General features: G+C 57.7%; 2 protein-coding genes across 5 annotated transcripts; both read left to right on the forward strand.

The window, feature by feature from the left end:
• The first annotated feature begins 5,759 nt into the window (after positions 1–5,759).
• On the forward strand, positions 5,760–8,964 carry LOC106981452 (serine protease 33-like). 4 transcript variants are annotated; one of them, XR_003416570.2, is made up of 5 exons: positions 5,760–5,898; positions 6,159–6,844; positions 6,926–7,185; positions 7,712–7,878; positions 8,496–8,964. XR_003416570.2 is itself a non-coding variant. In XM_053212530.1 (3 exons), exons 1-3 carry the CDS (start codon positions 5,865–5,867, stop codon positions 7,155–7,157), a joined length of 417 nt encoding a protein of 138 aa, XP_053068505.1. In that variant the 5' UTR covers positions 5,765–5,864; the 3' UTR covers positions 7,158–7,700. The 4 variants fall into 4 exon arrangements, 1 of the variants encoding a protein (XP_053068505.1); XR_003416572.2 differs by lacking the exon at positions 6,159–6,844 and having other exon boundaries at positions 5,764–5,898; XR_008294346.1 differs by lacking the exon at positions 5,760–5,898 and having other exon boundaries at positions 5,905–6,844.
• A 46-nt stretch (positions 8,965–9,010) lies between these two features.
• Positions 9,011–24,586, forward strand: B9D1 (B9 domain containing 1). The gene is made up of 7 exons (XM_015079610.3): positions 9,011–9,958; positions 11,590–11,658; positions 14,033–14,144; positions 18,820–18,916; positions 20,056–20,118; positions 23,922–23,989; positions 24,256–24,586. Exons 1-7 carry the CDS (start codon positions 9,896–9,898, stop codon positions 24,396–24,398), a joined length of 615 nt encoding a protein of 204 aa, XP_014935096.2. The 5' UTR covers positions 9,011–9,895; the 3' UTR covers positions 24,399–24,586.
• Positions 24,587–25,477: the final 891 nt, after the last annotated feature.

A 25,477-nucleotide genomic window follows, 5' to 3' on the forward strand; every position in this document is an offset into this window, starting at 1 on the left:
TGGTGTAAATGCTCCCTCTGTGGCTGAGTTCAAGCTACCGATGTGACATCACCGAAGGCAAAGTTGGGCACAGCTGTCTTTGTGAGTCAGTGCAAGTCAGTGCGAGCGGGCTCCAGTCTGCCTCTCTGTTCCTCCAGCAAACTCCACCTCCGGACCTTTGCACTGACTGGGCTTCTTCTGGAAGTGCTCAACCCCAGGTCCTCGCGTGACTCACCCCTTCACTTCTCTTGGGATTTTGCTCAAACTCTCCTCCTCTAAGAGGTCTTCCCTGGGCACCCACCTACAATAACCCCCATCACTCTCCAGTCCTTTGCACTGTTTTATTTCTTCCTCCTAGCACTTATCCCTGCCTCACACTGTTGTGAACATCCGTTTACTCATCTCGGTGTTCATTCCTTCTACCCCCACCCCCCACCGAGGCCACGCCCCTGCAGGAGCCAGCCAGAAGCCGACCTGGATTCTAGCCCCGCCCACTACCACCTTGCCGTGCAATTTGGAGAGGTCCCGTCCAGCTCTGAGCCTCTTGGCTTCGTCCCCCGTGGGGGAGCTGTTACCTTCCACCTCTGCAGCTATTGTGGGGGGCCATGCAGCTGAACGGATGGGAAAGCACTCTGCAATATCTACCACCCCAAAAATGTGGCACCAGGAACCCCATCCACCCCACCATTTCTCAGAGGGGAAACATTTCATAGCTATGAGGAAGAAACACTCTAGAACCGTCAGATGAGCAGGGGAGGGGCAGAAAGAGAAGAAGACACAGAATCCGAAGCAGGTTCCAGGCTCTGAGCTGACAGCACAGAGCCCGACGTGGGGCTCGAACCCACAGACAGTGAGATCCCATGACCTGAGCCGAAGTCGGAGGCCCAACCAACTGAGCCGCCCAAGCATCCCTAAAGATTTTATTTTTAAGTAATCTCTACACCCAATGGCTTGAACTCAAAACCCCAAGATCAAAAGTTGCACGTTCCACCAACAGAGCTAGCCAGATGCCCCCGCAGCAGCATTTTTTTAGACAATGTTGTTTTATTTTATTTTTTTAAAGTTTACTTCTTTAGAGAGAGAGCAAGTGAGCAGGGGAGGGGCAGAGAGAGAGAGAGAGAGAGAGAGAGAGAGAGAGAGAGAGAGAGAAATCCCAAGCAGGCTCCATACTGTCGGTGCAGAGCCTCATGCAGGGCTCAAACCCATAAATGGTGAGATCATAACCTGAGCCAAAGTCAAGAGTCAGACAGTCAACCGACTGAACCACCCAGGCACCCCTATGACAGCATGTTTTGAAATCACGAATTTTCATCAAGTAGAGGAAGTCACTTAAACAATGTAATCTCCACTTGGATTCTTCTCAAGCACCACATGGAGACACTTACATGGATTTGTCATCTGGGACACTTAAAAAAAAAATCATCCTTCTGTTGTCCCTTTTCCCAGCCTGGGTGACTTCGGTCCATTTAAAAGTGACATCTGGGGGCGCCTGGGTGGCTCAGTCGGTTAAGCAGCCGACTTTGGCTCAGGTCATGATCTCATGGTCCGTGAGTTCGAGCCCCACATCGGGCTCTGTGCTAACAGCTCAGAGCCTGGAGCCTGTTTCAGATTCTGTGTCTCCCTCTCTCTGACCCTCCCCCGTTCATGCTCTGTCTCTGTCTCAAAAATAAATAAACGTTAAAAATAAATAAATAAATAAAAGTGACATCTGGTGGGGAGGGCGCCTGGAGGGCTCAGTCGGTTAAACGTCCGATTTCAGCTCGGGTCATGATCTCGCATTTCATGAGTTCAAGCCCTGCATAGGGCTCTGTGCTCACAGCTCGGAGCCTGGAGCCTGCTTCGGGTTCCATGTCTCCCTCTCTCTCTGCCCCTTCCCCTCTCGAACTCTGTCTCTCTCTCAAAAATAAATAAACAATAAGAAAGTTTTTTTTTTTTTTTTAAGTGACATCTGGGAATGCAAACCGGTGTAGCCACTCTGGAAAACAGTATGGAGGTTCCTCAAAACATTAAAAATAGAACTACCCTACGACCCAGCAATTGCCCTACTAGGTATTTATCCAAAGGATACAAAAATGCTAATTTGAAGGGTCACATGCACCCCAAAGTTTATAGCAGCACTATCTACAATAGCCGAAGCATGGAAAGAGCCCAAATGTCCATTGACTGATGAATGGATAAGGAAGATGTGGTATATACATACGATGGAGCATTACTCGGTGATGAAAAAGAATGAAATCTTGCCATTTGCAACTACGTGGATGGAACCAGAGGGTATCACGCGAAGCGAAATCAGTCAGAGAAAGACAGATATCATGACTTCACTCATATGTGGAATTGAAGACACCAAACAAATGAACACGAGGGAAGGGAAGCAAAAATAAGATAAAAACAGAGAGGGAGGCAAACCATAGGAGACTCTTAAATACAGAGAACAAACTGAGGGTTGCTGGCGGGGTGTTGGGTGGGGGGAAGGGCTAAAGGGGTGAGGGGGATTAGGGAGGGCACTTGCTGGGATGAGCACTGAGTATTATATGTAAGCGACAAGTCACTAAATTCTATCCCTGAAAACAAAAACCACTAAATTCTATTCCTATATGAATTAAATAAATAACACCATACTAGGGGTGCCTGGGGGGCTCAGTCAGTTGAGCATCTAACTCTTGATTTCAGCTCAGGTCATAATCTCACGGGTCGTGGGATAGAGCCCCGCGTCGGGCTCTGCACCGACAGCACTGAGCCTCCTTGACATTCTCTCTCTCTGACTCTGCCCCTCCCCTGCCGGTGCGTGCATGTGCACTCTCTCTCTCTCTCTCTCTCGCTCTCTCCCTCTCTCTCAAAATAAACTTTAAAAAATAAAAAATCATCCTAGATTCTCTAAGTCCGCAGCAGCCTCTCTCGCCAGAGAGCGTCCCCACCATCTCCTGGGGAGATCACCTCTCTCCCTTCCCTTCACCACCCATCTCCCTCCTGGGCTGGAACTCCGAGGAGGCAGGGAAGGATCATGAGGAGCAACCGGCACCTGCACCCCCTCCCACAAGCCAGTCAGGCCACGGGCATGCCACCCCTGACCCACCCCTGACCCCCGACCCACCCATGACCCCTGACCCACCCATGACCCTGACCCACCCATGCCCCACAGGCCAGGGATTACACGTCAAGAGCCACAAGGCTTTCTTTGACCGACGTAGTGTCATCTGAAAATTCACCCAACAGGACAGGATTTTCCAGCTGTGGAAGTTGAGGCACCCGTGGATCGAAACACCTACCGCGGGGGCCGGCATTCTGCCGGCGTGAGGCAATCCGGCCCATCAACAGGTGTCCACGCAGATTGGTCGAGCATGTTCTGAGCTACTGGGCATCTGATTGCATCAGTGGGTGCCCACGCCACAAGAGTTAGTCCATGTTCCAAATACCACCCCATCCACAACAACTGCCTGAGGCAAAGCTTGATCCGTTACTCCCTTATTTCCATGCCCACACGATCATGTTCTCCTGAAGCAAAGAAATACTTCTGGCGGTCGTGTCTCTCAACGGAGGAAAACAAAAGCTAGATGTGGAGATACGCTTAAGATCAACAGAAGCAACCCTGGGATTGAAGAATTGGCTAATGCGACGCTCATTCTAACTGCCCTGTCCCTTGCTGTCCTATCCTGGGCAGCCTGGACAGAAAAACGCTCAAGCTCCCAGACTCCCTTGCAGCTAGACACGCCCTGTCAAGTAGTTCTGGCTAACGGGTTGTGTCCGAAAGCCCTCCTCCAATCAGTGGTTTGTATGGGATGTCACATCCTACACAAAGTCTCGCCGGAACGAAGCGGAATCAGCCACCTTGTGGTTATGAGGACAAAAGCCACATGTTAAGAACGTGGAGCAGGAAGATAGAAGGAGCCTGGGTCCCTGATGGCATAGCCGAGCCGCCCTGTCAGTTCTGGACTGTATGTTTGAGACCAATGACCTCCATGTATGTAAGCCCCAAATGAGTTTTCTGTTACATGTGGCCTACGTGTCATGTGCCCGACATGTGAACATGCTTCATGTAACTTGCCTCGCTTCGGCCAACGTGTTTATTTCCTCCGGATTAAAGATGAATGGTTTTCTGTTTAAGTAGGCTTCATGCCCATTTGTGGAGCCCAACGCAGGGCTTGAACTCACGACCCCGAGATCAAGACCTGAGCTGAGATCAGGAGTGGGACGCTCAACCGACTGAGCCATCCGGGTGCCCCTAAAGACGAATGTGTTTTTTAAACATTTTTTTAATGTTTATTTATCTTTGAGACAGAGAGGCGCCACCGAGGCACCCCACAGATGAATGGTTTTTAAAGACTTACAGTGTTTTGGGGTACGGGGGTGGCTTAGTCGGTTAAGCATCTGACTTCAGCTCGGGTCACCATCTCACGGTTCGTGAGTTCGAGCCCTGCGTCGGGCTCTGTGCTGACAGCTCAGAGCCTGGACACTGCTTCACATTCTGTGTCTCCCTCTCTCCCTGCCCCATCCCTGCTCATGCTCTGTCTCTCTGTCTCTCTCTCTCTCTTTCTCTCTTAAAAATAAATAAACATAAGAGGAAAAAAAAAGACGTACAGTGTTTTCCAGAATTTGGCCAGCAATTCCATTTGTCTACCAGCGACCTGGACTCCAATCACATCCCCATCCTCACAGTGGAGACCCTTGCTACCATTTACTGAGCCCCACTAGACAGGTGTGCCTGGAAAGCTGAGGCTCAGAAAACTTAAGCACCCAGCCCAGGTTCACACAGCTACTAAGGGGCAGGGTCTGGATTAGAACCCAAGACTGTGTGACACATTTCTCCACAGCTCCTTCTGCTGGTTAACTCTGGAAGCAGCCACTCCACGCACTTCCTCCTTTGAACATCAGGGGTTAAGAGGGCATGCCCCAGTCGCGGAGGTTGATTTGGAGGGGCCAGGAAGCCACCCCCCCCCCCAGCCCTTCCCATGACTCAACAGGAGAACGAGATAGTCCAGGCATTGCCCCTCTCTTACTAATGCAAACACTGAGATCCTGAGTAAGGCAATGACTTGCCCGGGGTCACACTGAAAAGCGGAGACAGGCTGGAGACGGAAACTGAGGGCCCTTTGTTCTATGTCGGGCTCTGCCCCAGACCCGATTATTCTGTCATGCTGCTGGAGGTTGGGGTCCCCGAGTCTTCTTCTCCCCCTTCCTGAATCTACACCTCCCTGCTGCGGCTGGAACCTTAAGGCTCCAGCCCTACCCCCTCCAGTATCCCCCAAAGACTCCCACCCATTCACTCACTCATGCAGTCATTCCACAAGCAATTCGTAAGTGGCTCCAATGTGCCCTCTCTCCACGGGCACTCACAGAGTTCTCAGTGTGGTCTGGGAGTCCGGGTCAGACCACAGCTTTTTCGGGGTGGGGCTGTGACTGGGGGGGGGGGGGGCTGAGAGGTCCAGAGAAAGCCCCTGGACCAACATGGGGCAGGGGGACAAAAGAAAGGCAGGCTGAAGGAGGGGACATTGATCTGGATCTTGAGGTTCAGTAAGGAGCTTTCAGGCAGCAAAGACCCTCGGTGTGGGAGCCCCAGAGCTCGCTGGGGCATCAACAGAGGGGGGGTTGGGATTATCAGTGCTGCTGTGGGTTCGGGCCAGCTGCCCTCTCCACCTGTCACCTGAGACCGGAGGCAGGGCGGGATGTGAGTCCCTGCTGCGGTCACCAGGATGGGCCTAGGTCTGTCGCCAGGACGCCCGCCCCCTGCCAGTCCTGCCATGGCCGCTTCCTCTTTCCCAGGCCAGTTCCCCCTTGCCTGGTGACGTGGGCCTTGTGTGGGTGGTGGGGAGGGGACGCCGGAGACGTTAAATGTCCTGGGCTGGCGGGGAGGAGGCCAGACCTGGTGGGGACAAGACCCGGGGCCCGCTATGCAAATGTTCCCGGTGCTGCTGCTCCTGTCTGGTAAGAGGCTGCGGGAAGGGGGCTGGGGATAGAGGGTGAAGGAGGTGGCCTCCGCGGGGGGTGGGGGGCACCCATCCCTGGAGGGCTGAGAGTCCAGGTTCTCTTAAAACTGCCGACCCAGACTTGGGTTCGAGTAACAGGAACTCGGGTGCAGGACAGACATGGGGACAGGCAGTGGGGGGTGTGTAGCCTCCAGGGAGGAGCTCCACGTGGATGGGGCCTGACCTTTGAAGATCCTGAGGGTCAAACCACATGGACAGGGTGAAGGCACCTAAATGAGGCCCAGCTGCCTTAGCAATGAGTGAGCTCCCCATCTTGAGAGAAAAGCAAGCAGAGCTGAATACCCACCTACACTGAGCTTCTGGGCAGGAAGGTGAGGCAAGCTTCCCCACAGGGAAGATAGGGAGGGGCTGGGGACAGGCATGCAAAGAAGACTTCACAAAAGTGGGCTTTGAAGGCTGAATAGGAGTTCTCTCGGTGGGCAGGGCGGAGATGATGTGCCCAGTCTCTGACCTACATTACTCCCTCTAATCCTCACAAGACCCCTCGGGGTGGAACTAGGAAACCGAGACCCTGAGAGGTTAGGTAGCTTTCTCCAGCTCACACAGGATCGCATCGCAGGCAGCCTGGCCTCGGGCGGGAGGGGGCGAGAGGTCGGATCTGGGGCTGCAGAGGTTAGCAGGGGCCTGGATGGAAAGGCGGCGGGTCAGACAGGAAAGAAATGAACGCCAGACCCCCCCCCCCCCCCGGGGTGTGGGGGTCCCGGAGCGGAGCTGTGAGGCCTCATTTCCTGAGGTGCGGGAATCAGGCCGGCGGAGGCCAACAGCAGGAAGGGCCCGGCCGCGTGGCCTTGGCAGGCAAGCATCTTCCTGGATGCCCGCTACTGCTGCGAGGGGGCCCTCATCTCCCAAGAGTGGGTGCTCGCAGGAGCCAGCTGCTTTGGCAGGTGGGTGCAGGGCCCGGGAGGGTGGTGGAGAGGGGCTCCAGAGGGGAGGCCCCCAGGCTCACTACCTCCTGATCTCTACAGCGGGCCTCGGTCCCAGTTCAGAGTGACCCTGGGCCCAGACCGCCTGGTGCTGGACAGTTGCAAGAGCATTTCCCGTGTAGAGGAGCTGCTCCTGTCCCCAGGAGGGAGTGAGGGCTCTGCGTCCGGTGGCCTGGCCCTGGCTCGACTGGCAAGGCCACCACCTCTCAGCAGCGCCGTGCAGCCGGTCCCTCTGGCCACCCGGCCCCAACCTTTCCTCCCACGGCTGCTCTGATGGGCCCAAGGGTTTGAGGCTGATATCGGTAGGATGGGAGAGGTGCCTGGGACGGTTGAGGGCAGCAGGGGGCGCTGGACCGGGCGAGGCAGACAGCCAAGGTGGAGATTGGGGCACCTGCGGGGGCACTAATCCCCACAGTCCCCGAGCCCGGAGAACAGCCTGGCTCTGGCCAGCCAATGGTCAGCACCAAAGATGCCAGCATGCAGGGGAGAGGGTGAGCAGGGACGCTCCACTATGCCTGAGTCAGCTCCCAGCCCCAAAGGCTGGCCCTGGGCACGCTCCTAGCCTCCTCCCCAGGCTTAAAGCTTCCCTGGGAGCACCGTGAGAATGCAGGGGAGGATGGAGCCATAGCAGAGGGAGGTGGAGGTGAGGAGCGTCAGGGAGGACTGGAAGCTCAGGACTGGGTTCAGGGCAGGGAGACTTGGGGCAGGGAGGGAAACTCTGCGGTGTGCCAACCGGCAGGGCAGGGCTGGTGCAAACCTGCTGGATATCAGTCCTGGCTGAGGGTCCGCCCATCGCAGCCCTCCCCCACCCTCCCCCGCCCCCAGCAGATCCCTACATCCCACCCCGAGAGCTGCACAGTGTCCCGCTGAGACCACTGCATATCCACACCTGCAAAGATGCCTTTCGCCTCCACCCTGACTGTCCTGACCCGGAGGCCAGCCTGCCTGAGGGCTCCCAGTGCACCAAGCCCCCCACCGGCCCCTCTGAACTGGTGGTAAGGATTCGAGCTGGGCCCAAGCAGGCCCCGAGACGTGCCCTCCCCTACAGCCCCTCCTAATGCCTCCAGACTCGGTAGAGCCAGGCTGGCCATCCTCCCAGGGTCTCCTATTCCATAACACCCAGGCAAGCAGCTAATGTGCACCCCTGATTAGGGGCTTCCCACCCCCTGGGGAGACTTCCCCTTTAGGTCCTGCTTGAATGTGGGACAGCCTTTGACATAGCCAGGTTTTGAACCGCTGGAAAGCCCCTGGTTATCTGACAAAACACAAGCGTTTTGTTAAAAACTGACTTTTGTGTAATACTGAGCCTCAAGAGCCACAAGGAGGAAAGGGTCAGGCAAGAGTGGTAGAATTTGGGGGAGAAAGCATTTTAACTGGCAAGACGGTGTGAGCGATGGGGGGAGGGGGGATGACCAAGTCCACCCGAGCTCTGAGCTCTGTGTGTTGCACTGGGGCCCCCAACCATCTGGCCTCCCCAGCATCTCCTGTCAGAGGTGGGAACCCTGGCTGCCTCCCCCCGCCCCCTCCCCTAATCAGGTATCTCTGCTCGCCTCTCAGGGAGTGGTCAGTGGGTCCCTGCTGGCTTTGACCCCTCCTTCCCTCTCCCGCACAGGTGTCTGATGGGAGCCCCCTGGTCTGCTTCCAAGCTAACAGCTGGCTGCTACAGGGGGCGATCACCTGGGGTCCCTGCTGGGGGCCTGGCCTCCCAGAAGTCTACAGGCCTGTGCATCCCTTCATTTCCTGGATCAGAGATAAGGTCTCTAATGCCACTTTTCCCACCCTGGCCAAGAAGCGCCGTTGGGCCCCGCCTGGGACCAGACAGAGGAGGCAGTGAGGATCTTTAGCCTGTGAAGTCCTGGGTTTGAACCCTGATCCGGCTACTTACCTGCCTCTGTGACTGTTCCCAGCAAACTCCCCTCTCTGGATCTGCTTCCTCTTTGAGTAATTGAGATGTATTCACAATTATTCCTTCATCCAACAATGTTACCAGTGCTTCCTATGTGCCAGGCAACCAGAACACAGGATCAGTGGGGCCCCTGGTCTCAGGCAACAGGCGGGCTTGTCTAGAGGAGGGGAGGCAAGTAATAAATGTGCAAATACAAACCACAGTGGGTGCTAAGAAGGATCGGATTGCTGTGTTAACAGAAACCATGACCTACGCAGGACGGCCAGGGAGTCACTGTTATTTGAACAGTAATCAGGCAGCGCCATGGGTTCTGGCTCACTCTTCCCCCTACGGCCAGATGACTGGGATGCCAGGTGCTGCCCCTCCGTGGCCCTCAGTTTCCCCCCTTCACATTGAGGAGCCTTGGCTTGGACTAAAGTTTTCTGGAGGTCCCTCCCAAGTTTGTTTACACAACTTCTTGGGGGGCGAGGACCTCAAAAGCCCCAAAGGGGCATCCCCTTGACCTGACGCTGGGCGCTGCTGGGCCCCAGCTGGAGACTCTCCAGAACCCGGGCGGCCCCGAGCCTCGTCTGACTCGCGGCCTTCGAGCGTTGCCTGCGACACGCGACACGCGGTGGTCGCGCATCAGGATCCCTCCTCCGCACGCCCTGGCCGCCATCCTCCAGGTAGCGCCACAGCGACATCTCGTGGCGGAGAGCATCTGCACCACTTGGCTCCTGGCCCGCCTGAGTCAGGGCGGGCCTCTGCGCTTTGGGGCGGGCAGCGCCGAGGCCGAGTGGATACACACTCCCTGCGGGTGTAACCGGATCGGACGGCGGGGCTGAATTCTACACAACGGGCCCACGCTCCCGCCCAGCCTGCGTGGACGGTCCCGGCTCCCCCCGGAGAGGGGTGGGACTGCCGAGCCCCTCCCCCCAAAGCCCCGCCCCTCGCACCAGCAGCCGCTGACTGCGCCTGCGCACTGTCTCACACATGCTCGCCTCCGCGAAGGTGCCGCTCCCAAGAAATGTGTCCCATGCGCCACGCCGTCTGTTTCCAGGGCAACCCGGCGCCTCTTAGCAACCCGGCGAGCAGCCTGGGTCGTTTCCAGGCGCCCCCAGCCTGCCATGGCGGCCGCGGGTCCCAGCGTCTTCCTACTCATGGTCAACGGGCAGGTGGAGAGCGCCCAGGTGAGCGGCCGTGGACCTTGCCCGGCCTTCCCCTTGTCTCCCCCCGGGGCCTATGCCGCGATCTCCCGGGCTGCTGTGTGGCTCCGGAGAGGCGCGTCGTTCCTGTGAGCCTCTCTCTTCCTGGGTTAGACGGGGGAGGGGAACCAGCCCTTGAGAGGCTTGGCGGAGTCTTCGCGCCCGACGTGCGCGTGTGGAAACAGACCTCGAGAGGTTGAGCTGGTACCGAGGGCACGCTCGGCCGAGCCTGTGACCCCTGGTTCGGATCGTGTCCACTCTGTTGAGTCACGGGCAGGAGCCTAACGCGGGTGTAACGGGACGAGCCGAGACCCGACCGGCACGCAGGGCCTCGGTCCTCAAGTGCTCCGCACTCTGAGCCCTCGAATCCTTAAACTTGGATTAGAATGGAGGTGGTTTAGGCGATCCGATACAACGATGGTGATGGTGGAAAGATCCAGGGAGAGTCTGTCCAGTCTGACAGAAGGAGACGCTACCCTCCATCCCCCTACACTTGAGAACCATTTGTCATATTTATATACGCACAGAGATATACGCACCATGTATTCCTTATGTGTCACACTTGGCGCCCAGCACTGCTCATTCAGTCCTCACAACAGTCCTGGGAGGTGGGTATTACTAACACCACCATTTTACAGATGGGGGAACACTTGCCCAAAGGCAGTGGCAAGGCTGAGATTTGAGCCCGGTCTGTCTTGTGCCAGAGCTTTGCTGCATTACCCTTCCAGGCTGTTGGAAGATGGCGTTGATTATATCCTTGTGAGGATTAAGTGAGATGGTTTGGGCAAAGCCCTGCCACGATCTCTTAGTAGGTGTCTCTTGCCTTCCTGTTTCATTGGGATTATGCCCCCATGCACCCACCCGGCGGCCTTGGTCCTAGTGCCCAAGACTGTCTGCTCCTCTTCTGTCCCTGTAGGAGCCTTTGGCTGGGCAGCATCACAACTACCTCTACTGTCAGCCCGCTTGCCACCCCCACTGTGCCTCCCACTCAGTTGTGGGCCCCACCCGCTCTTCAGGCCTTGAGCTCCAGCCCTGTGTTTGCTCTCTGTCCCGCTAGCATCCGGGTTCTTAGACCTTTCACTTCACCATTCCCTTAGACCTCCTCTCTATGCCTACCCTCGTGCCAAGCATCGGGGACACCACAACGTCATCACTCTTGTTCTCAGCTCACAGTCAGATGGGGTTGGCAGAAATAAACACGGGCAATCAGAGCTTTGACGGAAGGAAGGAACAGGGGCTGGCAGCGCGAGGCGGTGGCCCTTGAAACAGCCTGGAGGTTAGGGCAGGCTCTCTGGAAGGTAAGTTTTGAAGGACGAACAGGAGTCTGCCAGATGAAGGAATGGGAAGGGCATGTCAGACGGAAGGCAGAGGCTGGGCAAAGGCTCGAGGGCAGTAGCAGCCTGGGACTCTCCCTTGGACTCCCACATCTCGGGCCCCGGCCCCTCTGCCGAACTCCTCGTCCGGCTGTCTCTTAGACGCCACCCCAGGTGCCCCGTGTTCAGAACTCCCGTCAGCTGCCCTTACCTGGCCAACATGGCCTTACCTGCCCTTACCTGGCCAACGTAGCTTCACCACGAGTCCCTGTAAACAGAACCTGTGTGTGCTTGTTTCCACAGTTTCCTGAGTATGATGATCTCTACTGCAAATACTGCTTTGTGTATGGCCAGGACTGGGCCCCCACGGCGGTAAGCTGGGCTCTTGGGCCTCCCTCACTCACAGCCCCCATGACTGTTGGGGTTTCTCAAAGTGTCCATCGTACATCCCTCCCTCTCCCAGTTCAGAACGCACTGAGAGGTAGACACGGAGTTCAGGGGGTTCTAAAACACGACTTTGTTCCTGGTAAAGCTGGAGTGGAGGACGCAGCCACGGGCGGGCTCCCGGATCCAGGCTGCGCTTGCCCGCGAGCCTCACCCCGGGAACTTGCACATGGCAGCAAGGAGGCCTGTATGGGTGGCGCAAGCACGCAGGCCCCAGAGGGCCAGCCTGGAAGTAGCCACCCTGTGGAGCCTCTGGGCAAGTCCCTTCATCACTTGGCCTCTCCTAGCTCATGGGGAGGACTCTGGGGAGTCAGGAGGCAGAACAGAAGCTGTCCTTGCAAGACTTCCCTGGGAACAGTCTGTCTCCACCAGGAGATGGGCTGGGACGACCATGTCGGCTCGCTCCACACTTTACTGTGTGCAGCACTTGTCAAAGCCTCGCTGAGCCTGTCTCCTCCTCTGCACGGCGAGGTGACAATACTTGCTTTCTGTTAACCCCCTAACTGAATAACTGTTGGCAGCCTTCTGGGTGACGGGGAGACAGGGGTGAATGAAGCCAGACAAGAGTCCCAGACTTTGTTGAGTGCCCATTCTTGTGGGGCAAGACAGACACTAAGTACTAGTGTTCTAGTATGTTCTAGTGAAAAGTGCCAAGGAGAAAGTAGTCGGGCAGGGAGGTGTGCAGGATAGAGAGAAGCTGGAATCTAGATCAGATGGCCAGGGAAGGCCTCCCTGAGAAGGTAACTTTGGGTAAAGACCCAAAGGAAGTGTGGGAATAAGCCATGCGGAAGTCTGTGGAAAGAACTTTCCAGACCGAAGGAGCAGCGGTGCACAGGCCCTGAGGCAGGGGTGCGCCTGGCGTGCTTGAGGAGCAGGAGGGAGGCCAGTGAGGAGCATGAGCAGGAAGGGGAGTGACTGGGGATGAAGCAGGGGGTGTCGAAGACGGGGCAGGCCTTGGAGGACACGGTAAGTCAGAGTGAGGACCACAGCCTCACTCGGGGTGACCTGGGACCCCCTCAGAGAGTCTAGAACAGAGGGAAAGTGACCCGTCTTGTGTTTTTCAAAGCTCCCTCCAGCTTCTGTGTTCCCAGTAGACAGGGGAGCAAGGGCCAAAGCAGGGACGCCATGGACGGTTACCAGAAACAGAGGAGCAGACACGGCACGTGGACAAGGCGCGGCACGGGGGGGGGTGATGACAGGTGGTCGAACAAGACGGGAGACAACGGGGTTTCCTCTCAGACAGATGTGGGGCATGACAGAAAGTAGTTAAAAGTAGCACCAAGCTTTCTAGCCTGGGCACTTAGCACAGCTGCCATTCGATTGAGAAGACTAGAGAGAGCAGATCTGGAAGAACTTTCCAGAACTCGGCCCGGCAAGTGTTGAGGTTCCCACTAGATATCCAGGCGGAGGTGCCGGGTGGGCATTGGGGGTGGGGCCGTGCTGATCTGCAGGTCGGAGGCAAGGACCGGGCTGGAGACACGGGTCTGGGGATCAGCCACACCCAGACCACGTTGGCGGCCCCGAGATGGCTGAGGTCACGAGGGCCGGTTAGAGGAGTGTCCCAACACGGAGACCTGGGACGCTCCCACACGAAAGGAGCAAGTGCTGAGAGCAACAGTGGGGACCACCCCTCCTGTGAGGAGGAAAGACCCAAAGACATACGTACGTACCGTGTCCCAGAAACCATGCAGGGGGAGTGTGTCAGGAAGCGATTGGCCGGGTCCAGCGCTGCCACTGGGTCAGGTGAACTGAGGACAGAGAAGTGTCCATAGATACAGCAATGCTGGGGTCACTGGTGCTACGCCACAAAAACACGTTGGTAGAGTGGGAGCCTGTAGCCAGATTGAAGTCGGTTCTCAAAAGAAAAGCAGAGAAGGAACTGGAGCCAGGGAGTAACGGACAGACCTTTCAAGGAGTTTTGCTTGGCAGAGAGCATCGAACGGGTTGACGGGTGGAGGAAGAAGGAGGGCAAGATTGTCTGGTGATGGGGAAAATTGCATGCACTTGTGCCCCGACAGGAAGCGTCGGGGTGAAATCGGTGACATCCGAGGGGACGGCCAGCCGGAGCCGGTTCCTCGGGCTGGCGGGGGGAGAACTTGCGCCCAGTTGGCTCCAGGCCGTCAAGCTCGAACGAAATAAAACCCGGAGAGACCTAGGAGCTGCTCCGTGACCTCGCAGACCCTGTTGTTGGGAAGTTAGCATGTGGGCAGAAGGGAAGGACACAGCCCTCCCGCCCACCCACCCAGGTAGGGGGCGTGCATGGCAGCTGGAGCTCGGGCTGTCACTGTCTCTGTGCTCACAGGGTCTGGAGGAGGGCATCTCACAGATCACATCCAAGAGCCAAGACGTGCGGCAGGCGCTGGTGTGGAACTTCCCCATCGACGTCACCTTTAAAAGCACTAACCCCTACGGCTGTGAGTCCCTGGGGGCCCTGCGGGGACCGGGACGGGGAGGCGCCCCCAGGACAGTCCGGGCCTCATCCTGCCACCACTGTCTGCTCTCGGCTCTTCACTGCCCACCTCCGGGACCCTTATGTCAGCCTTGCCGTGGGCTCTCTTGACACCTGGCCGCTTCCCCCCACTTCCCCACCCCAGTTCGTCTACATGCTGTGCAGTTGACATTTGGGGAGCTCAGAGCCGATCGGGTGAGGCCCCAGCCTGCGCCTTGGACAGCTCTGGGGCTGGGAAGGGCACAGCCTGGTGTCCATGGCTGTGGCGGTCTGGCCTGCGAGGCTCTCAGCTTGCGATCGTGTCTTGTGCTGCTCCTGACCGGAGCCGTCCACACCTCCTGTGCACATCCCTCGAGTCCCCTCTCCGAGGCTTGGTTCGTACTGTCCCCTCTGCCTGGGACACCCCTTCCCGCTGCCATCTCTGGCCTCCTTCCCAGCGCCCTCGTTGCTTGCAGTGTTTACGATCTGCCTTGTCCAGTAGTTGGAATTCGCTCTCACTTAATAACCGCCTACTGTGTGCAAAGTCTGGGGTCGCTCCAAAGGGGCTGTGAATACTCCCCCCATGTGTGCTTTTCCTAGCTTCCTAATCCTATGTGGTGGACAGATTGCATTCCATTTCTTTTCCCACATTAGGAAACTGACACAGAAAGTGACGTCATTTGCCTTCAACTTTATAGCTAGGAGCTGAGTGTGGACTGGCTTTCAGGTCCATCTGATTTCATAGTCTGGGCCTTTCTGCCTCGTGTGGCCTGGGGCCTAGGCTTACTGGGTACAGAGGGTCCGGAGCAGGGCTGCCTGGACTGCATCTTGTCTTTGTCCATGAGTAAGATGCTTCAATAGATGCTTTTTTTTTTTTTTTTTTAATGTTAATTTATTTTTGAGAGAGAGAGAGCCCAAGTGGGGGAGGGCCAGAAAGAGGGAGAGACACAGAATTTGAAGCAGCTCCAGGCTCTGAGCTGTCAGCACAGAGCCCGATGTAGGGCCTGAACCCACGAACCATGAGATCACGACCTGAGCCAAAGTCGGACACTTAACCAACTGAGCCACCCAGGCGCCCCATGCCATAGGCTTCCTGGAATGGGGCTCTGGATTATGGAGCAGTCTCCTGCTGCTGAGGAAAGCTAGGAGAGGTGGATAAACTACTAAGAAGCAAAAACAAACACAACTCTTTGAAGGCCTCAGGGAGCTGGCCAAGTATTGGAGATTTACCAGGCCAAGAGCCGGGAGAAAACAAAATCTAGAGACATGGTCCCACTCACATCACCCCTGCAAGTATTTGCTGACTCCACCAGAGGTGACTGAGAGGCTGACTGAGACTTTTGACAGCTGCACTGGGTTCGGGGCACAAGAATAAAAAAATCCCTACAACTCGGATGGAGACCTCGAGGTGCTGCACCCTGGGAGGAAGGGAGAAGCAGCTCAGCTCCAGATCATTCCAGACCCTGAACATGGTGGCAAAAAGTCCCAAACGAAATATTCGTAAGCCAAATCTAGCAGGATGGAAGGGGGATAATACATCCTGAACAAGTACGGTTTATTCCAGAAATACAAAGCTTGTACGTGGAACATCTGAAATCAACCAGTGTGATTCACTGCTTTAAAAAGAAGGAAAGTCACGATCATCCCTATAAATGAAGAAACCAAGATAAAATTCGACATCCATTCGTGGTAAACACTTAGCAAACTAGGAACAGAAGGAAACTTTCTTAATCTGATGAAGGTTCTCTATAAAACACTTAGAGCAAATATCACCTCTCCTAAGTGAAATTTCCTTCCTGCTGGCACCATCACAAACAAAAGGCATAAGAATTAGGGAGAACAAAATTGTTTTTCACAGGTAACCTTGTGTATGTAGAGTGTGCAAAATGGGGGCGCCCGGGTGGCTCAGTCGGTTGAGCATCTGACTCTTGGTTTAGGCTCAGGTCATGATCTCACGGTTCATAAGCTTGAACCCTGCATCAGGGTCTACACTGACAGTGCAGAGCCTACTTGGGATTCTCAATCTCCCTCTCTCTCTCTCTCTCTCTCTCTGTGTCCATCCCCTGCCCACTCTCTTTCTCTCTCAAATAAATAAACGTAAACAAATTTTTTTAAAGAATGTGCAAAATGACCTACAGAGAAGTTATAGAATTAATAAGTTTCCATGGATGCTGGATATGAGATGGGCACACAAAAACCAGTGGCTTTCTGTATAAAAATAACTAAAATACGTGCATAAAAAGTGAATCGAAAATGGCATTTTAAAAAGAAATTCCTTACAAGATCAAAATATAACTTGCTCCACCACACATCAAGCTTCAATTTAATTTTAAAGCAGAATAACTAAGTGTAGTTCTGGCACATGGAGAGACAGACAGATCCAAAGAGAGCCCCAAGACAGACCTAAGCCTACGTAGACAGTTGATTTGTGACAAAGGGCACTGTGGAGCAGGAGGGGAAAGCAGGTGTCTTTGATAAAAGGTACCGGGACAGTCAGATATGCACAGGGAAAGAAACCGGATCCCCGCATCCTACCACACATACACAAAAGTCAGCTCCAGGTGGATGTGTAAATGGAAATGTGAAAGCAAAGTAGTAAGGCTTCAGGAAGATAGCCTAGGACGCTAGAGCCATGATCAGGTAAGGGAAGACTTTTTCAAAGAGAGGGGGAGAGAGAACGAGCAGAGGAGGGGCAGAGAGAGAGGGGGACAGGATCCGAAGTGGGCTCCAAGCTGATAGCAGAGCCCCACACGAGGCTCGAGCTCATGAACTGTGAGATTATGACCTGAGCTGAAGTCAGACGCTTAACTGACTGAGCCACCCAGGCGCCCCTTCAAAGGACTTTTTAAAGGAAAGATCCAGGGACTTGGCCATATTCAAATTAAAGGATTCTATTCATCAGAAGACAGCAATTGGCCCGAAAAGACAGGCCGCAGAATTCACACACGTACACATTACACGTCAATGAGAAAAAGATCCATCCGGTAGAAAAACGGGCATGAGGCTGAGCGGGTACTTCACAAAAGGGGACATCTAATGACCAGACACGGAGCAGGGCCTCAGCTTTATTTTAGTAAGAAAGATTACAACTAAGGAAAATGCAAATGAAAGCCACCGTGAGGGGCGCCTGGGTGGCTCCGTCTCAGCCTTTGACTTGGGCTCAGGTCATGATGTCACAGCTTGTGAGTTTGAGCCCCGCGTGGGGCTCTGTGCTGACACCTCGGAGCCTGGAGCCTATTTAGGTTTCTGTGTCTCCCTCTCTCTCTGCCCCTCCCCTGCTCATGTTCTTTCTCTCTAAAAAACATAAATAAATACTAAAAATTAAAAGCCACCGTGAGGTGCCGCAGCCCACGCACCAGAATAGCTCAGGGGAGAATGCTGGAGGAAAGATCCTAAGCTTCATGAGCATGTGGTGTGAAGGGAACTCCAGTCACGGGTGGGAGTGTGTGGGTGACAGGACCCCTTTGGGAGACGGCCCCGCGTTCTCTTTTCAGCCCGAGTGTGTGCGTACCCCGTGGGACGCCCCGGACACGTACCCAGCAGAAACGTGCGTGCACAGGGGGCCGGAGCTTGGACGAGAGTAGCAGAGAGCGCATAGTCTCCCCATTGGGGGGTCCCCCAAGGAGAAGCCACCCACGTGTCCATCGGCACTAGAGTGAACCACGTCCTCATTCTCTGTCCGGAGCTAGAATGTTACCCAGCGTTGAAAACGAGCAAAACCCCATACATGACAGTTTGATAGAATCTCACAAACGTGATGTTGAATTATAAAGAAGCTGGGTCCCGGGGCGCCTGGGCGGCTCAGTCAGTTGAGCGTCTGACTTTTGATTTTGGCTCATGTCATGATCCCAGGGTTGTGGGATCGCGTCCCGCATGGGGCTTGGTGCTGAGTGTGGGGCCTGCTTAAGAGTCTCTCTCTCTCCCTCTGGCCCTCTCCCCTGCTCATGCTGTCTCTCTCTAAAATTAAAAAAAAAAAAAAAAAAAAGAGGGGCGTCTGGGTGGTTCAGTCGGTTGAGCGTCCGACTTCCACTCAGGTCGTGATCTCATGGTTCATGGGCTCAAACCCCGCATTGGGTTCTGTGCTGACAACTCGGAGCCTGGAGCCTGCTTTGGATTCTATGTCTCCCTCTCTGTCCCTCCCCTGCTCGCACTCTATCTGTCTCTCTCTCTCTCTCTCTCAAAAATAAATAAAACATAAAATAAATGAATAAATAAAAATAATTAAAAAAAGGAAAAAGCTAAGTAACAATACGCATACTATAGGATTCCGTTTGTATAAAGTTTTTAAAAAATGGGTAAAACCAAAGTACCATGTTCGGCACGCGTTGTTTGGTACGAACCTCTCCCTAACACGGAGCTCTTCTGTGTCAGGCACTACTCTCCTTGTCTTAGGAGGAAGCCGAGAGGCCGGGAAGGCAGGTCATTGCCTGGGGGCCGCACCCACTCACCTCACCTGTCGCCTGGGGCGGTGATTTCATCCCTACATTCAGAGGGTGAATATACGGACCCAGGGGACAGGACCTGTGTCCACTCCTGCCCTCTGCGCAGCCACAGCCCCTGGGGCTTTGAGCACCATCCGGGTTCTCTGCCTGGCACCCCCCCCCCCCCCCCCCCCGCCCCAGTTTCGCCACCTGCTGACCTTTCGTCTTGTCCTTCCCAAGGGCCACAGATCGTGCTCAGTGTGTATGGACCAGACGTGTTTGGGAACGATGTGGTTCGAGGCTATGGGGCAGCGCACTTGCCTTTGTCGCCCGGCAGGTAGGTCCTGGCTCTGACTGGTCCCTGGGCCGCAGTCCCTCCCTTGCTGGGCCGTGCTGGCTGAGAACCAGGGCACCCCCAGCAGGCCTTTTCCTGGGACGGATGTCACCTCTAGGCTGGGGATGCCCTGGGGTCCCCAGGCGCCTGGGCAACGCGGCTTGGGGGCTGTGGGTTAGGGCCCATATCTGGAAGGAGACCCACATGGGTGAAGCTAGGGCTGCCCCCCCCACCCCCACCCCGAGACAGCGGGTGGGTGGGGGGAGTGTCAGAGGCCCCGGCAGGAAGCACCGGGGGATATCCTGCGAGGGGCTGGGCCCAGCGACAGAGTTCGCAGGCAGTTTGGGGCTGCGGCTCTGACTCCATCCACGCCTCTCTTTCCGCGCCACTCAGCGTCCCGCGAGCTCTCGCTAATACCCCTTCTGTGCCCGGCCCTGCTGGCGTTAGTGTGACCACCTGGGCCCTTGCTCGGAAGCCCCCAGACTAGTAGACACAGACGGAGAGGAGCAACCGTGTTCTTAAGCATGGTGACAGGGTATGGACACAGCGTGTTCTGGGGCCCAGAGGACGGGAGTTTGTCTGGAGATGGTGGAGGAAGATGGAGGGACGGCGGGCACCAAATGCCCTGAGGAGTCTCGTTGCCGAGACAGAAAGTGCAAGACGTGAGGGGAGGTGTGTGGAGAGGAGTGGGGGACGGGGTGTGAGGGGCAGGCCTGGGGCAGGTGGCCACGGCGGGGAAGGTTGGGGGGATTCTCAGGGGCTTCCCGGAGGAAGGGCGTCCAAACTGGGCCGTGGAGGTGGCGGCACCTTTGGACGTGTGGAGGCCGGAGCCTCTGAGGGGCGCGTGAGCCGGGACCCCGGGCCGGACGGCTGTACCCCTCTGTATCCTCCTGACCCTTTGAAAGAAACAAGACTCGCGGGGCCTCTGGCCTCCCAGAGGCCGGGCCCGCTCTCCCCGCCTCAGCCTCCCGGCGCTCAGCACCCAGCCCGGGCCCGGTGGGTGTGGCCCCTGCCAGCCGGACGGGTTGGCCTTGCCGCTGACCTGGCACCGCCCGTCTGACAGCTCCTGCTCTCGGGAGGCTCAGGAAGTTCGTCACTCTTCTGTGACTCGGCACACGTGTCCGTGAAAACATTTGTTTCAGGCACAAAAGGACCATCCCCATGTTTGTCCCAGAATCCACGTCTAAACTGCAAAAGTTTACGAGGTGAGTTTCGTACGCGTCGCCTCCAGCCCCTCCTTCTGACCTAAGTAGGGGGGGCGCAGGGAGGGCTGTCACGGTCCCCCCCTCACTTGTGCCGGGCAACCTCGTCGCATCTTCCTGCTGCTCTGTCTTTGGGGACAAATGGAAGCGGGGGCTGTGTGGTTTCCGGGGGTCGCTGGGCTCCCTTCAGCCACCGTTCCAGCCGCGTAAGGCCGTGCGCCATTACCCTGGGCCGCGTTAACAGCCTTTGGTCAGAGCAGAGCAGATGGGGAAATGCTCGTGGCATAATATGACGTTAAAAAGGTAGGACGCGGGAGGGTACAGCAGTAAGAGCCGAACAGAACGGCACCGATACTCCTGGTGGGCAGTTTCCGTCAGGAAATGCCTCACAGCGGGGCCTCTTCAAGGGGGTGACATCTGTGCAGAGACTAGAGCAGAGGTAAGGGCCAGGGTGGGCGATGTGGGGAAGGAATGTTCCAGACATAGGAAAACCGCATGTGCAAGGCCCACGGGCTTCATGTGTGAGGAGCGGCAAGGACGGGGTGTCGCTGGTAAGTGGTGGTGCGGGGTGGGGTGGGGGACACCCGGGAGGCAGGGGGGCTGGCGCACGGATGTGGGGGAGACCGGGCCCAGGCCTCTTGCCCCTCACCGCCTCCGCGTCGAAGCTCGGAGGGCCGGCCGACTCGAGGTCAGGGCCAGAAGCTCCTGTCAGCTTAGCGCGGCGGCCAGCCGCCCCTGCTCCCCGCCAGCTCAGCCAGGAGCGGGCCCTGGGCCCTCTGCTCACAGGCAGGACGACGTGGGGGGATGGAGGACCGTCTGGCTCCCCGGGTGGCAGCCGACGAGCAGCCCCCGGCAGGCCTGGCCGGTATCGGGGTGAGCCTTGGCCGGAGCCCTGCTGCGCAGAGGGACGGCGCTGGACCTGAGCCAGGGAGGCCTCCCTGAGTTCTGGGTCCCGGGGGAGGGGTGAACTGGGGTGCCCCCTGCCCTCTGGGAGGCCACCGTGACGGGAAGGGGCTTATTAGCCGGTGCCCTGGGCCAGCGGAAGCTAGAGAGGACGCCACCCGCCCCGTGGGACCGTCGGGAAGGTGGGGGCGGTGCCCATCGGCGGGTCCCGGGAGGTTAAGGGCTTTGAGCCCACACAGCTGCCCGGGGCCGGGGCGTTCATGCCGCGCCGAGGGCAGCCTGGGTCTCAGGGCCAGGGCCCTCTGAGGAAAGGGTTTCGTTGCTGAGGAAGTTAGGCCTTACGGCTCACACGGCAGGCGAAGTTTCTGCCGGTGCCCCAGGGACAGCAGCTCGGGGCAGGGGACCGTCTCCTCTGGGCAAGGCCGCGTGTGCTTGGACTGCAGACACCGGAGGAAGGTCTGATTAGCGAAGGCGGTTTGATCAAAATCTTCCCAGACATGGCCCGGCGCGCGTGGAGGCCGGCGTGTAACTGGCTCCCAGTGGCCTTTGCTCCCGCAGGAGACTTCTCGTTCCTGCCTCCGCGGCCGCCTGGCCTGGCCTGGCCTGGCCCACTCAGCCCCGTATTAGTTTCCTGGGCTGCTGTAACCAATCACCACCAACTCGAGGCTTAAATGACAGACATTTTTTTCTCATGGTCCAAAGTCAGTATCACTGGGCTGCGATCAAGGTACCCGGCAGGGCGCGCTCCCCCCCCACCCCCCGCCAAGACTCTAGAGGACAATCTGTTCCCAGCCCCTTCCCGCTCCTGGTGGCTGCGGCTGCATCGCTCCAGTGTCCTCTGCAGTCACGTGTATGACCTCACACGTCACCTCCTCCCCTGTGTCACATCTCCCTCCGCATCTCTTAGGACACTGGTGATGGCATTTAGGGTCCATCCAGATAATCCAGGACAGTCTCCCCACGTTAAAGATCCTCACCTTAATCTCACGTGCAAAGGTCCTTTTCCCAAATAAGGTCACATTTGCAAGTTCCAGGGATTAGGACCTGATATCTTGGGGGCCATTATCCAGCCTATGACAGCGCCTCCCATCTAGTCTTCACGTAGCGACAAAAATGGTTTTCTAAAACAGCTTTAGAAACCACTCGAGCACATCTCTGCATTTACCGTTAACTTCAGCTAGGATGTTGCGAGGCCCTGCGTTCTCCTGCCCTGCTGCCTTTGGGCCCTCTCCCCTGCCCGCACGTGCCCTCTGACTTGGTTCCTCCAGCCCCCTGCAGCCCTCCCTGCCTCAGGCCCTTGCCTGGACGGGCGCTCAAACCTACCCTGAACCATCTGCCCTCCTGCGCCTCAGGAGAGGAAGCAACGCACTGGCTCTGGTAGCTCTGGGTATGGGTGCTTGGGGTGTGCCACGCTCGTGGTGGCTGCTTCCCGTGCCTGCGAGGTGCACAGCCCCACTCCTCAGATGGAGACACTGAGGCACAGAGAAGTGGCGATACGCCCATCCAGGCCTGGCTGGAACCCTGGCTTCCCAGTCCGCCTCCCATCTCTCTCTCTCTCTCTCTCTCTCTCTCTCTCTCTCTCTCTCTCTCTCTCTCTTTTTCAGCTGGGAGCCAGTGAGCGCCTTACTGGGTGTCACTGGAGCAGCAGACAGCAGGGGGCAGGCATTGCTTCCTCCCCTGGGCAGCAGCCGGTGGGCTGGGGGCCAGGGCTGGCTCAGTCGGGGTGATCTGGGCCAAGGGGTGACTCCAGCTGGAGCTGGAGGGGTGTTGCTCGGGAAGGGTGGCTTCGCTGGGGCGGAGTGCAGGCCACTGTAGCGGGAGGCAGGGCAGAGCCTGCTCTGGGAATGCCGGAACCTGGGCCTCGACCGATAGAGGGGCCTCCTTCCCTGTGGGGAGCCCACCGCCCACAGCTACATCACTGGTCCCCCCTGCCAGCAGCCGGGCCCCAGAACGCAGGCTGGAAGCGCTCCTGCATGGGACACCTGGCCCACCCGGCCGGGAATGGGCCCCGGGAGGGTTTCCCAGCCTGAATGCATGTGTTGGAGGTGAGGCTCTGGCCGGCTGAACTGGGACGGAGGGGAGGCCCTGCCTCACCTCCCTGCCTGTAGCCTTGGGCATGTCACCACACCGCCCTTAGCCTCTGACAGTCGGGGGTTTACAGACCAGGGCCCCTGTGAGGGGCAGGTGGACAGTGGGCATGGCAGGGTCCCTGGCACTGAGTGTGCACCCCTCACATCAGTGACTGCGGAGTCAGGTGATCGTGTCGGTCACCCCAAAGCAAGCCCACCCTTGGGGCAGGTGCATTTATGCAAGAGGCATAAATAGGAGGGCTAATGTTTCTCATGGTAGTTGACAGAGTGCATTCACCTAGAGCCTGGGGAGCTAGGTACCATTAGGTACAGGTGAGAGGCACTGGGGTTCAAGGGTTCAGACATGGCAAGTGACTTGCGCGGGATCCCACACCATTGAGAGGAAAGTGGAGAGCCCAGGTCTGGCCCCTCTGCCCGCCCCAAGGATGCTGAACTCCCAGATATGGGGGGGGGGCGGGGGGCGTCACATCATGCTGCCGTCCTCTTTCTGGGATTTCCACTTGGGTTCCCACCGTACCCCCAGCCCCACATGTCCCTCAAAGCCATGGGTGACTGTGATAGGAAAGCCCGGCATCCAGCTGAGGAGGGGTGGGGCACAGAGCCCCACACGCCTGCTGGAAGCCACACATGGCACCCAGACTCACCTTCCCAGGCAGAGGGAGGTGGCGTGGGAAGGTTGTGCCCAGGGTCCAGCCCTAAGGACAGGGCTTGGAGGAGGGCTGCTGGTTTCTGCAGCAGGGGGAGAGCCCATGTCTCAGGGCTGAGGGATGGCCAGGCAAAGGATCTGCTCACCCAGGGTCTCCTGTCTTCCAGCTGGTTCATGGGACGGCGGCCCGAGTACACAGACCCCAAGGTGGTGGCTCAGGGTGAAGGCCGGGAAGGTAAAGCTTGATCCCCTCAACCCCACCCCCACCCCACAGGCAAGCTGGAGCCTGGGAGAGACTGGGGAGACCCCCCACGCAACAGGGTGGAAGCCAGAGACCCGCCAGGCACGCAGAGGGGGTGCAGGGGCAGGGCCCAGGCATTTCCCCAGAGCACCTCCCAGGGAAGGGCACGGGCCCGGCAGTCATTCCCATTTTACAGGAGAAAACGCTGAGGCCGAGAGACTCCCAAAGCAGCCCAGCTGATGCTGCCCTTCTCTTCCCAGTGACCCGCGTCCGCTCTCAGGGCTTTGTCACTCTCCTCTTCAACGTGGTGACCAAGGACATGAGGAAGCTGGGCTACGACACTGGGCCTTCTGACACGCAGGGCGTCTCCGGGCCCAGCCCACCGCCAGGACGCCCCCTGTGAAGGCGCCCAGCCCCTGCCCCCGCCCACCGGACCAGGCCCCGCCCGCCAGACCGGCCGTCCTCAGACAAGGCAGGTTGTCCTTCCAGAGAGTTGGCCTCGGATACGTCTGCTTGACGCGTGGCCTCGTGGGACTGGGAAAGGGGGTGGGTGGAGGTTTTTATATAATAAAGCATCACCTTTTCACAGAACCTGGGCCTGGAGCTGCCTCCTCTCCCCTTTGGCCCCTCCCCCGACCCTGTACGGCGAAGGGACTGAAGCTGCCCCGAGAGGCACGGCCGGCGGGACAGCCACCTAGGCTGTGAGCCTCGCTCCAAGCCCGGTTCTGCCACTCGTGGCTGTGCGGCCTTTTCTTCGCCTCAACACGCTCATCCCTAGCACAGGGTGTCCCCAAGGCCGAGGGCCTCCTCGGCGTCGAGCAGCAGGCTTGCTGGGTGCCCGGCCACAGTGCCCACTGTGGGGCGTGACCGCCTGCTTCCCTTGGCAAGAAGACAGAGCCCCGTCGGTAGGAGCTGCAAGGAGAAGCCTCCCGGCCTGCCCTCTGCTGGCCCCCAACCCCGCAGCCCAGACGATGGGGCTGCAGTCCTCCCAGAGGCGGGGAGGCGCCGGAATCCCAGCTTCCTGGTCTCCCACGGGACAGGAGGGTGCGCCGTGCAGCCCAGCAGCCCGCACTTTGGGAGCTGAGCCCTCTCAACGCACAGGTCCCCGTGGCTTGGTGGTCACCCAGCCTGCCCTCAGCCTGGGGACGGGAGCCAGAGCTCGCCCGGGGTTCCTCGCCGCCTGGCGCTGCGTGGGCCTGATTTAAGGGAAGCCGCAAAGTGCCTGCACCCAGCTCTTGGTGACCCCCTGGCTCCCGGCCTGAAGGCCACCAGCCTCGCCCCTGCACACTGCCCTGCAATTGGAAACTGGCCTCCGACACTACTGAGCGGACCCCGTTCTGTCCTTTACCTCACTCAGTTCTCTCTGCACCAGAACTTTGTGCCGCCCCGGCACCCCCGGCCCCAGCCCCCAGCTCCCTGTGTGCTCTGGAACGTGTGGTCTGTCGTCAGCAAAATTCCTAGGATACTGAGCCGCTTCTCTGA

The sequence above is a fragment of the Acinonyx jubatus genome, chromosome E1, assembly GCF_027475565.1.
Source record: "Acinonyx jubatus isolate Ajub_Pintada_27869175 chromosome E1, VMU_Ajub_asm_v1.0, whole genome shotgun sequence".
Taxonomy (NCBI): domain Eukaryota; kingdom Metazoa; phylum Chordata; class Mammalia; order Carnivora; family Felidae; genus Acinonyx; species Acinonyx jubatus.